Source organism: Artibeus jamaicensis, unplaced genomic scaffold, assembly GCF_021234435.1.
Source record: "Artibeus jamaicensis isolate MK-2021 breed Jamaican fruit bat unplaced genomic scaffold, CSHL_Jam_final contig_851, whole genome shotgun sequence".
NCBI classification, from domain to species: Eukaryota; Metazoa; Chordata; class Mammalia; order Chiroptera; family Phyllostomidae; genus Artibeus; species Artibeus jamaicensis.
The window spans coordinates 11,959,988-11,973,591 of record NW_026521986.1 but is presented as its reverse complement, the minus strand read 5'-3'; the positions used below and the strand labels follow the sequence as shown (position 1 = coordinate 11,973,591).

The 13,604-nt window shown below is 40.0% G+C and overlaps 1 protein-coding gene across 13 annotated transcripts in view; it reads right to left on the bottom strand.

Moving 5' to 3' along the window:
* The window catches only part of RGS6 (regulator of G protein signaling 6), a 483,104-nt gene that overhangs the window by 121,083 nt on the left and 348,417 nt on the right, over positions 1-13,604 (bottom strand). For all 13 annotated transcript variants that reach the window (XM_037127608.2, XM_053673234.1, XM_053673229.1 and 10 more), the window contains one exon: positions 13,083-13,182. In XM_037127608.2, the coding sequence (XP_036983503.1) occupies positions 13,083-13,182 (100 nt within the window). The remainder of the gene's footprint in view (positions 1-13,082; positions 13,183-13,604) is intronic.

Below are 13,604 nucleotides of genomic sequence, written 5' to 3'. Positions count from 1 at the left end.
GCCACTTACTTTCTGAGGATTTTTTTTTGCAGTTTCCCTACACGTTACTGTTCCTACCATCTGTGGATCAGTCTTTGACTCCACCAGCCTGTTCATTCAGTGTGTGCTCCCCCGGACCCTAATGGTAAATTCTAGTCTGATTTTTGTTGTTAAGGTGAGGATGTGCAATTAAATTAGAAGAATTTATGAAAATGAATTCAAGAGACTCATTTAATTAGTGTGACACCAAGATTTTTATTCATGTGGGGTAGATTTCAACTTCACTAATTTATACAAAGCACTTAAACTTGATTATAAGTTGTCCAAACAGTTTCCTTGTGAGATCTACCACCACCGAGTCTGGAAACACAGTTTGTGTCAAATAACTAAACAAATCCCTAACTAACTAAATGACTAAGAATACTGTAAGTATTGATGGATCTTGGGAAGTAAAAATTGTACCACTCAGGATGTTACAGCTCATGACAATTGGTTTCCAAGTGTTCCCTGGACCTGTGTCAGGTTCTGGGGATTTGGTGACAGGTCACAGATGATAGAATCCTACTTCAGCTCCCGAGGGACATACAAACAGTTGGCAAGGTCCCATATCTCTTTGACCCAGCTCCACGATCTGAATCCCTGGCTTGGTGTGGGAGCAGAGATGATGTGTCCGGTAGATTTTCCCAAGATGTTCGGCAGACTTTCTCATAGCTAAGAGGGGTTGATCTAGTATTTTATGCTTTCCCCCCAAAAAAACCAGCACCAATGAGGCGCCTTCCTTCCATCCACTTCTGCACATGCCTGTGACCCAGAGTGAGAAAACTCAGCCAACAGCACAAAATTCCTAAGGCTTGCCAGGCCCCCTTGGAAAGAATGAGATCCGTTTCAGAACATTCAAGAGGAGCTTCTTGATGGCAAAAATGAAAGGCCAACTTACGACGAAAGAGGTCTCCACCCTCACACATGACTGCAAATGTCTGAGACTGAAAGCAGATATTGGCTGTGCTAACAAATTAAAGGGCATTTTGGGAAATGTGCTGCCTTCTCCGCTCGTCCCGTCGGAATGCTCTGCTTAGCATTAGGCTGAAGATCAAAGCCAGACCTAAACCAGGACCCAGGAGGTGGGGAGGACCCCGATGGCCCACTGGGTGACAACCTGGAGTCCGGGGCAGGGCGAATCAGTCTGCTGACCCCCAGCTTCATCTTCATCAAAAGGGCCCCACAGACCTCTGCCTCACTGCATCGTCCAGGGTATTAAATAAGAAAACACGTGAGTAGTGGTTAACCAGTAGTAAGTTCCATGCAACAAGGTTTCTTACTATGTGACTTAAGGAACACATCCCAACTGCCTGAAATTTCTTTTTCAAGAATTCTTCCACGAGAAACACCGAGGAGACTTGGCCACCCAGGGCTGAAAGGCTCCCCGACGCACACGCCACCTGCCAACACTGATTCACAGCGGCAGCCTTCAAAAAGTTTTCCTCCTGTTACCTGGGAAAGGATTTCGAGAAGCTAGGAAGCCTGTTACATATTTTTAACATAACACCTAAATATGTAAAAAAATGCTGAAGTGGCAGCAAGGATGTAATTTCAGATGTAATGTATATGACCCCCCAAAACCCTCATATGTTTGTGACAAAACCTTGGAGACTGGAATCGTTCAGTTTACAGATAAGGACTGTCATGTGAGCACAATGACATGCAAGGTACGTTCTCCGGCAGCCACGTTGAGGGAAACAGGTGGAAGTTGAAGATTTCCTCAAAACCATCCAGACCACGCACCCTCCCCTTAAAGGACGCCTCCTCTGCTTTCCCTTAGCTCTAGATTCCCCCACGACCCTGGGGAGATGAAAGGAAAGGAGGGTCCCTGGGTTATGATACCCAGGACACAGTTAACACCTTCTCCTTACTGAGAACAATAGTGAACTGCAATAAAATGGAAACATATGCAAAAGGCTCCACTTAGGCAGCCACTAAATCGCACCACTTGGTAACATAATGGGTAATTTTCCTGAAATTTTTTTGTTACTTCTAAAACAAAAAATAAGACAAAAAAGAAATTTCATTTTAAAGCTATTTCTAAAACTCAGTAACTATTTAATGCGTGGATTGAAACTTAGATTTATCAAACAAAACTACGACACCTTGAAGTTTTTACTGTTTTCAATTTCAGATATAAAATTTAAGTAAGATTATAAACTCCAAGTGGTTACACAGAATGACTGAATCAAAACAACCTAAGTTCGATTTCTTCATCTTTCTGGTCACTGTGCTATCAGTTTGTACTGTAACCTGTGGTATAAATAGAACTGCTCCTCATTTTCAACTTTTGAGCATTTACTCTCAAAATGAATGCATGTTGCTAAGTGCATGGGTTAACTTCCACATAGAATATGAGGTTAAGAATAGGTAATTAAAATGTGCTAATTTCCCAGCTGGTACAGCTCTGTGGATTGAGCACGGCCTGCGAACCAAAAGATCACAGTTTGATTCCCAGTCAGGGCACATGCCTGGGTTGCAGGCCAGTTCCCAGCAGGGGATTCATGAGAGGCAACCATACATTGATATTTCTTTCTCTTTCTCCTTCTCTTCCCCTCTGAAGATAAATAAATAAAATCTTTTTAAAAATGTGCTAATTTGAAGCCTACATATAACTTGTATTATAACTTGATAGTAACTGTAGCAATTAAATATAGAAGACCGTTCTGTGTGGTGTGGGCCCAGCTCCCACTGGGAGATGCATAGGACCCACACCCACAGATAGGTTCTCTCGGGGGGAATCATGCCTGCATTGTACCTAGACTGCTATGAGACTTGCTTTTGCTAAAACTCCCTCACCCTGAATTGAGGCAGAAAACATTTACTGCAAAGTAACTTCCTAAAATCCATGCTAAACCCTCCAAGGATGAGTGTAACTGGTTCAACTACTTTTCCCTTCACATTTGCAAATATCCCTCTTCTGTGATGTGCTTAGCAGCATCATTTGTTTTCTATAAAAGGTAACCACCTAATGTGAACCTGTGCTTAGTAAGCATGTAATGTGCCCAGAAAAGAAATAAACGCTGTCCAGGCAAGGGCCGAGGCTTTTTCTCCCCTTGAGAGAAAAGCCATGCTGTCCCTCTTCTTCCACAGGACTTGTTAGTCTGTGCGAATTTCTCATATCTCACCCACAATGTGGCAGACCCCATGAGCTGGGGTCTGCATCAATTAGAAACTCATAGACCAACAAAATAATTTGGGGGGGGAGGAGGAGTACTTCAATAGCAGCATTATTTAGAACTGCACGGTGATCCCATGGAGCAGAGTGACTGAATGCCTGATTTGGAGTGGATGGCTCCCACAGCCATGCCCTTGGTTCTGTGAGGATAAATGACCTTCCTCGGGGAGGAGTAAAACAGAAAAAATGAGGTGAGAGAACTTGGTAATAAAGATGAAATTCTCTGCTTTTTTGCTTCACAGTCTTGCTTGGAGTGGCATTTGTGACCCATGGAGGGAGGGTGTCAGCTCCATGCCCGAACATAGCCATTTGAGGCCACTAATAAGCCGGATAGATGGTAACTGGAAGATAACTAGGGAGCTGTCGGATGGATCATGTTGCAGGTTTGTTTATAGAAGCTTGACAACATGGGAGAAACACATGACACCCAGAGTAAGACAGCCTGTTTGGAAGTACATAAACTCAAATGGTTTTTCATGGCCTCCTGTCTGCTGAAAGCCCAAAGATTTAGGAGGTAGGGTAAAACCCAAAAGCACAGCCAAGTCAAATTCATCTTCTAAGAGTAAACATGTTCACTTGTCTCCCTCCACTTCATGATATACTTTTATTTTATATTCCTTTAAAACCTGTCTCCCTCTCTGTCTCCCATCTGCACATACCCATACACACTCCTGTGTGCATGCATACTTAGTTTTTAAGTGATTGTAATGATAATATATACTATATACAGTTATAAACTCCAAAGGTTTCATTGTGAAATGCATAATTTTATACACACACACACACACACACATAAGAAATGTTCACTGATGGGTAGATGGATAAAGAAAATGTGGTGTATGCACACAATAAAGTATTGTTCCGTCACAAAAAAGAAGAAAATCCTGCCATTTGTTACACCATGGGGAGACCTTCCGGGTCTATTCATGATCTCAGGTGCATGTGGAAGTTTAAAAGAACAACACACAAAACCCCAAAACCTGATATCACAGATACAGAGGACAGATGGATGGTTGGCACAGCTGGGAGTGTGGGTGGGACGAACGGGTTAGAAGGCACAAACTTGCGGTTATTAAATAAGTCATCAGATGTAGTGCGCAGCATGGTGACCATAGTTAATAATATTTGTATACTTGAAAACCACTAGATGTTATCATTCTTCATCACAAGAAGCATACCGTAACTATGTGTGGTGGTGTTAACTAGACATATCATTTCACAATATGTACATATGTCTGAAACAAATATAATGTTATATGTTAATTATATCTTAATAAAGATACCCACATACATAAAAGGTATCCACATACATAAATCCTGGACCTCACCACACAGCTCTGAACAATTCTGGTGTTAAATGTACAATGATAAGCAAAGGACACACAGACGCACAGCCCAGTCAACGTGATCGCAGCACCAGCACAGTCCCGTGTCCCCTCCACAGTCTCGTGTCCCCTTCATGGTCCCATGTCCCCTCCACGGTCCCGTGCCCGCTCCACCACTCCACCGCTCCGTGTCTCCGGCTCTTTGTAAGAGCTCGGCCCGCGCTTTCAGTTTCTCTTTTCTTTATCCCACGAGAACTGTGATCTCTTTTTCCCCTCGTGTTTGTAGATTGAGTTTTCTATTATTTGGTTTAGGATTTTAAAAGTCCATGTTTATGAAACAAGTTGGGCTGTCATTTCCCTCCGCCACTGGCACTGCCTAGTTTGGATACTAGGATTGAATTAACCTTGTAGAATGAGTGGGAGCATTATCAAGTTTTTTTTCTATCATTTCTAAAAGTTCATGTAAGATTGAATTTATTTGTTTATCAAATGTTTGCAGAACCCATGTGCAAAAAACTGGTAATTTTATTTGTGGGGGTATTTTAACAAATTTATTAAAAGCTTATATTTCTAATACCTTCTCATGTCTTTTTTGTTTTTTTCCTTACCTGAGGACATTTTTTCATTTCTTCTTTAGAGTGAGAGGCAGGGAGTGGGTGAAACATTGATTCGAGAGAGAAGTATTGATTGGTCACCTCCCATATGCTCCCAGTTGGGGGATTGAACCTGCGACCCAACCAGGAGCACATGCCCCAACCAGGAGTCAAACTTGAAACCTTTTGGTTATAGGACAACACTTGAACCAACTGAGCCCACCAGCCAGGGCTCATTTATTTCAAAATATTAGGTTAAATATGTGAAATTTCAGGTATTGCCCAAGTTTGACTTGTGAAAATGGCCATTTCACAAGGTCTGACCTAACAGTTAGTTTATATCTGGGTAAATAGTAATTCCAACATCTGCAGTCTTTATGTGCTGGATTCTGCTACTTGTGCTTTCTGCTGATGTTCACTCATGTAGGTTTGCTTCCCTACATTTGTAGTGATTTTTGTTTGAGGCTCATATTTAAAGTGTGTTTCTGCAGAGATGAGATGTAACTGCTTCTGCTAGGTACCTTAGGGCAGAACTGAACTAGAGAACTTTATATATATATATTTTTTTTTTTTCTTTTCTCTTTCTAAAAATTGTTGCTCAAGTACAGTTGTCTCCATTTTCCCCTCACCAGTCCCCCACCCCACCCATCCCCACTTCCCACTCTCAGTCCTAACACCTTTGTCTTTGTCCTTTATACAGGTTCCTTGATGACCCTTCCCCTTTTCCTCCCCATTATCCCCTTCCCACCTCTGGTTATTGTCAGTTTGTTCTTTATTTCACTGTCTCTGGTTATATTTTGCTTACTTGTTTGTTGTATTCATTAGGTTCCACTTACAGGTGAGATCATATGGTATTTGTCCCTCACTGCCTGGCTTATTTCACTCAGCATAATGCTCTCCAGTTCCACCCATGTTGTCAAAAAGGGTAGGAGCTCTTTCTTTCTTTCTGCTGTGTAGTATTCCACTGTGTAAATGTACCAGTTTTTTGATCCACTCATTTGCTGATGGGCATTTAGGTTGCTTCCAACACTTGGCTATTATAAATTGTGCTACTATAAACACTGGGTGTACAGGTTCTTTTCAATTGCTGTTTCAGGATTCTTAGGGCATAATCCCAGCAGTGGAATTGTTGGGTCAAAAGGCAGTTCCATTTTTAGTTTTCTGAGGAAATTTATTACTGTTTTCCACAGCCACTGCACCAGTCTGCATTCCCACCAACAGTGTACTAGCATTCCCTTTTCTCCACAACCTCACCAGCAATTGCTGTTTGTTGATTTGGTTACAATGGCCATTCTGACATAGTTAATACCACAAAGAAACTTTATATGTTTGTTTGACTCTTTTGGGCCACAGGGGTTTGGTAAAACAATAAACCAGCAAGAGATTTGGGATTAGGAATTACCTAGGGAGATATTTTTTCTCCTTTCTTTCACTCTAGTAATAATCAAGACTAGAACCAATGCTCTCATCACCTTCCCTTTGGAGGCCCTTTCTGTCTGGTTCACCTGGTGATGGTGCTGAAGTGACTGTCTTCCTCTCAGTTTTGTTGCCTGACACCCAAATGCATGAGCTCTTAAAATCCAGTCTTGAGACCACCTTGGACTGACGGATGTCCTCTGAGAAAAGGCTGATCCAATAAACACTAGCTTACTTCTCTGATTCTCACTTTCCAGGTTAGAGCCTCTGTCCCACACGGTCTCACCAGTTCAGTGCTCTGTGCCACGGGTTCTTCTGACATCTAGTCGGCTGTGTGAGCAGGAACAGGAGCCCCAGACTCCTTTTGCCACTAAGTGTTTTACCCAGTTTATTGCACAATATGAACTCAGTGAGGTCCAGACGGGAAATGACTTTACTTTTCTCTGATCATCGTCCTCAAACATGAAAAGTCATGTCCCCTTTGTCCTTATTTAATGATGTCTTAGATTTTTTAGATTTTTGGTTACTTGCAAGTAGTTTGGTTTAAAATTTAAATCCCAATTTAACTCTTATTGCTTTCCCTTCAAGCAGCCCTGTCTAGAGGGTCTTGGGGTGGAGCAGGGTAAGCTCTACTCCATCTCTCCTTTCTCTCCTCTTCTTCTATCTCCACTGAGGTCCTTCCTTGAGACTCCAGGGGTCACAGGGGTTCTGGGGTTAGTGTTTTCCATATTTCTCTACTTGGGCATCACACCATACTATGGTCCCTATTTGCTAGCCCCTTTCTTGGTTTAGAGGAAGGAAATACTTGGATTTACAGAGTGTTTAGGAAAACTTATGAACAGTGACTCCATAGAGTGCCCTCTTTGGATTCAACAATCGACCCCTGACCCCAGCAGCCTGCTTATATACATAAGGATGAAGATGGAAATGTTTCAGACAATGTTGATACTCAAGTGTTAGCTATGATGAGCTCAACAAACGTTGCTGTCATCATTAATTTTCTGATACCCTAGGGCATAGGTGGCAAACACAAGGCCTGTGGGCTGAATCCGGCCCTCCACCTTGTTTTATCCAGCCCGGCACCTTGTTTCTATCTGGTGGCAGCGCTGAGCTCTTGCTTAACTGTTAAGGAGTAGTTACATTCATGCAGTCCTAAAGTTACATTTGGCCCTTTGAAGGCAACTGTGAGGCTGATGTGGCCCCCAGTGAAAATGAGTTTGATAGCCCTGTTTTAGGGGGACAGGAAGGGAGAGAGAGAAACATTAATGCAAGAGAGAAGCATCAACTAGTTGCCTCCTGCACACACCCAGACCACGGATTGAAACTGCAACTAGGTATGTGTCTTGACCAGGAATCAAACCTTTAACCTCTCGGTTATGGGACGACACTCCAACCAACTGTGCCACACAGGCCAGGGCAATACAAATTTTATATAAAAATAACTTCAAATTTCCTCTGGTTGCAACTGAAGATAGAATTAGGCTTTATTTGTGCAGAACATGCCTTATTAAAGTTAATATGTTTAAGAAAAAACCCTTCATAAAGGACACAACGACATCTAAATTTGGCTTAAACATTTAAAAATATATAATATATGCCGTAATTATTTAAAAATGTCATTAAAAATGTTTTGTGTTTCCCTAAGTTATAGCTCTATCTGGTACCACTGTGCTCAGGAGAACAAAATGGCAAAATCAACTGCATAAGGAGTGAAGCTAAAAATTAATGGTCTCTGTGTTCGGAATCTTGGAACAAACTTCCTGCCGGCAACCTGATTTTGCTAGTGTCTCCCCCCAGCCACACACCCAGCCATTGTAGTGTACAGAATTCTATGAGACAACAGTTGATTCAATAAAATCAACAGTCACGGTTGCTAACCCACCATCCTTTGTTGCACACAGGGCCCAGTGGCCATATTAATTTCCTGATGTTTCCCTTTAAAAAGTCTCAGTGACTCTTGGTCAATTACAGTTATCTGGACTTCAGTCTCTTCTTAAATTTTATCTCACCCTGAAACAGACTTTTCAATAGAAGTGTTTAAGAAGACATTCTGCAGCACAAATTAGAGGGTTGTATGGTGCATTTTCACTTTTAATAAGTGATCTGTCTTTTCCTTCTTTTATTCCACTTAGCATTTCTTCTCAAAGGGAAAAACATCCAACAAGAAAAATGTGAAAAAGATGAATGAATGTGACATTTAGAGTCAGATTTTAATGGCACAAAGGCCAAGAATACCAGAGCTACGCCTTTTGCTTTCACAATATAACCTGATGGGATTTTAGGATGTTGTTACTAAAATGAACTTCATTAAAAGAAAGTAAAAAAGGCATGCATTTAAAGAAAATGCGTTATAGTTGAGTTATACTTGTTAAGGCAAACACAGCTTAGTCAATATTTAATTAAGCTTTGTCTTTTTTTCAGAGTTGGCCCCTTGGAGACTATATCCTTATTTCAATTACTGCCGTCTATGCTACAGATGGTTTTGGAAACCCTTTTTGGAATTAAACTTCTGAACCAGTTTATAGGGACAATGAGAAAACCAGCTTTGTTTATGTGGAGTCATACCTTATTAAAACCAAGACCGGCACTTTGCATTGGCAATTGGCATTTCCTGGATCTTATTCACTAACCTGACTTCAAATTACTTCTTATTAAAAAAAAAGAAAACTTACAAAAATCATAAAACATTACATATAAATATATACTGTTTGAATTATTAAAAAAAACATTCACGTTACCATAACGAAGATTTTTTAAAAAATTCCCCAACACTCCAGGATTTCCTTGAACATATTATCCTAATCACACTGTACTTCCTGTCCTTTAGATATAACTGGTAGTCGCTTCTATACTTTTCTGGTCACTTTTGTCACCTATTATAGATCCCTCAATATTATCATTTCATGGTTTGTTTCATTTGCCTTCTTTGGCTCAATATCTTATTTATAAGGTACAAACTATGGCTTGCCCCCCATTTTTATAAAAACAGTTTCATAGAAACACAGCCACTGCTGTCATTTACATACTCCCTATGCTTTTTTTGCATTACAAGGGCAGTGTTGAATAATTACAACAGAGATTGTATGGTTCATACTGCCCACAGTATTTGCCACTTGGCTTTAACAGTCTGCCAGCTCCTGACTTAAATATATTATTTGACTCAGTTTGCTAATATTCTGTTTGAAAAACTTCACAGTGATTTTCATGAGAGACATTGTACTTGTTTTTCTTTTCTTGTAATGTCTTGGTCTAATTTTGGTATCAGGATAATCTTAGCTTCATAAAACGATCTAAGAAGTATTCTTACCTTGTCAATCAATTTACAACTAGTATTATTTCTTCCTTTAAATCTTTAATAGAATTTACCTAGGAAGCCAATCTAGACTATAGTTTTGATTTTGGGGAAATTTTTAACTATGAATTCAGTTCCTTTAAACAGGTATAGAGTTATTCAATTTTAAAATTCTTTATATGTCAGTTTTGGTAATTTCTCATTTATTTTTATTGAATTTATTATGTGTCATTGGTTAATAAAATTATATAGGTTTCAATTATACAGCTTTGTAATACATCATCTGTATGTTGTATTGTGTGTTTACCACCCCAAGTCTAGTCTTCTTCCATTTATCCTCCCTTTACCCTCTTCTATCTCTTCCCACCCCCATGCCCTTTGGTAATCACCCAACTGTTGTCTGTGTCTATGAGTTGTTTTCTTTTTTGCTCTATTCCTTCAGTTCTTTCATCTAGTCCCTCAGCTCCCTTTCCTCTGACAGCTGCCAGTTGGTTCTCTGTATCTGTGAGTCTGTTGCTATTTTGCATGTTAGTTATTTTGTTCATTAGCTTCCACATACAAGTGGAATCATATGGTACTTATCTTTCTCTGGCTTATTTCACTTAGTGTAATGCTCTACAGGTCCATTCATGCTGTCACAAAGGGTAAGATTCCCTTCTTTCACTTAGAGCTGTGTAGTATTCCATTGTGTAAATTTACCCAGCCTTTTTATTCATTCATCTACTGATGGACACTTGGGCTACTTCCAAATTTTGGCTATTAAAAATAAGGCTGCAATGAACAAAGGGGTGCATACATTCTTTTGAATTAGTGTTTTGGGTTTCTCTGGATAAATTCTCAGAAGTGGAATTGTTACATCATAAGGAAGTTCCATTTTTAACTTTTTGAGGTAACTCCACATGGCTTTCCATAGTGGCTTCGCCAATCTGCATTTCCACCAATGCCACAAATGGTTTAGAACAGTAATTTTCAACCACTGTGCTGCAAGAATTTTTAATCCATGCAATACCTGACTACTTAGTCAGTGGCACTGACTTACTTCCTCTTAGATTGTCAAATAAAAAAATGACAACAGTCAGCACAACAATAGCTGTCTGATGTGAATGAATAAAAATTATACCTATTTTTGTCAGATTGGCAATATATATATATATATATATATATATATATATTTTTTTTTTTGGTGTACCATGAAATTTTAGTAATTAGTTTATACGTGTCATAAGATGAAAAGGTCATTTATTGATCCCTAGGCCTCTGTCTCTCTGTCTCTCAGAGTTTTTAATGACAGGTCAACAGCCACCCTCTCCAACACTGCCCTGGTAGTGATTTCAATGTCCAGATATCTCAGTCTTCCACAATCATGGCTTTGTAGTTCCTTGACCTCCTCTCTTCCAAAGATCTTGACCTCCACATCATCTGTCACTTATTCCCATGGTCATACCTGACTCCTTGTCACCACCAATATGTAGCAGGCTAGATATCCCACTCTCCAATCAGCACCTCATATACTTTTAGCTCTCTTACTCTTATGTCCAACTCCAAAACTCCTCTCATACTGGGCCTACAATTTACTGCAATCACTATTCTTCACCGTTCCTCATGCATTTCATGTCCTCACTTTCCTTCTAATTCAGTTAAAATTTAATGGTCAACCATCTTGGTTGTTCTCTTGCCTCTTTCTTGATTTAGCATACTCTCATACTTGATATGGCCTTAATGAAGTCATGTGCCCAAATCTGGGGAGCTGAATGTGGCTGCAGAAAGAATCATCTCTCTTTAAATTCATAAATATTCATCATCTCAGGGGAATCCTACATGCTACCTACCACTCAAAACTCTACTTCCCCAGTCAATTTCCTTACTCTCCTAGATGACTAGTTGATGGCTTCCAGTCTCTCCTCAGACCTTCAACATCTTGCCCTCTTTGCTTCCCATATTACTAAGAAAACAGAAATAATTTGAAAACTCCTAAGAGTTCCCACTACATTTCTACACTTATTTTTACCTCTGTGCATCTACTATGACTCCCTTCTCTTCCTATGAATAAATTGTACCTGTTCCTAGCCAAGGCTACCCACCTATCCAGGCATTACATTTAATCTCTTACCTGATATCACTGATACCTGATATCTCTCTAGTTGATATCACTCCTTGAGTTTTCCCTGTTTCTCCTGCACTTTTCTTGAGTGAGCTGTTCTCATCATTATAAAGATATTGTCACTTTCATATTATTTGAAATCCTACAATCGTGATCCCATTGGCCCATTTAGATATAATTGCATTCTTTTCCTTTTAAAGAAAATTTCTTCAAAGCTTAATTATCTTCACTGCTTTGAATTGCTCTCTTCCCATTCTGACTTCAACCAATTCCAATAAAGCTTTTTCGCCCTCAATGCTTCATGGAATGTATACTTATCAAGGTCAGCGATGAATTTGATGTTGCTAAATTCAATGATTGATTCTCAGTCCTTATCTTACTTGACTTTTTGGACATGAAAGATCAGCTCCACTGTTCCTTAAATCCCTTTCTTGAAAATTTGACTTCCAAGAAACCATATCCTCCTTACTTCTTCCTTGTCTCCAGTTACTCCTCAGTTTCTTTTGCTGACTTAGGTCACTACCCCACCACCACAGTCAGGATACAGAACAGTCCTATCACACCCTAAAACTCCCTCGTGCTACTTCTTTGTCATCACACTCTTCCCCCAACTCCCAACCCCTGGAAACCAAGGATCCATGCTCCATACATAACATTTAAAAAAAATGTTCACTCCTCTTTCATTGGTGAATGATCACACAAAACACATAACCCACCCCCAAAGTAATGCAGAAAACATTTTTAAAACCTCTTCTTTTAGGAGTTTGAGTGAGTTAAAAAACTTAAAACGCTTTTTGTAGAATTTAGACATCAGACTTTCTTAAAGTTGGTTTGACACTAAAACAATTTCTTTAATATTTCTGTGCTTGAGTATGTCATCAGATTGCTGGTGATCTGGGCTGTTTGCTTGTTACTTCTCGGAGCCATAACCTCTACACAGAAGGGCTGGTCATGCATGTTAAGACCATTATTATCAGCAAAGAATAGTTTCTTCCTAGAAACCAGGACGAGAACTCAACTTGAAAAAGCATGTTGAAGATCTCTTTACTATTCACAAATTCTTAGATACCACCCCCCTTCCCCCATCAGAATCAGGGCTACACATCTCTTCAGTAGCCTTTCCCTGTTGCCACCAAAATCTTGTAAGAAGAATGTTTACCTGTGACAACACTGGGGATTTTGGAGAGAAAGCTCTTGACTGTTCTGATGGGCACACCCCCTGTCTTGTCATCTTGCATCTTTGTAATGATGTCTTCAATCTGAAATTAGAGAAAAGAAGGATTATTGTCCCCCACAAAGTAATAGTAAATGGTATCTTCATAAACAGTGACAATGTGGGAACACAGATGCCAACAATAGATATCAGGAAAAGCCTCTGCCTGGTCAGTTAGTAAACCCGGTAGCAGGATCTGCTGCAGACCACGTGCTGTGGGTGGGAGGCTAGGGGTTGTTACAACAGCATAATGCATGGTCTGTAAGAATAACCCACAGTTTCACAAGGTAAGGAGGCAGAAACACATAGGAGTCCTGATAAGCTACAACATGTAACTCAATAAGCACGTGGTGAAATTCCTCCTTTTCTCAAATTAAGTTGACATATGAAGTTGCCATATTCAACCTAAAACCATGTCAATTTCCTATAGTTTCACCTAATACAGTAACACACTGCTGTTAGAAAGTA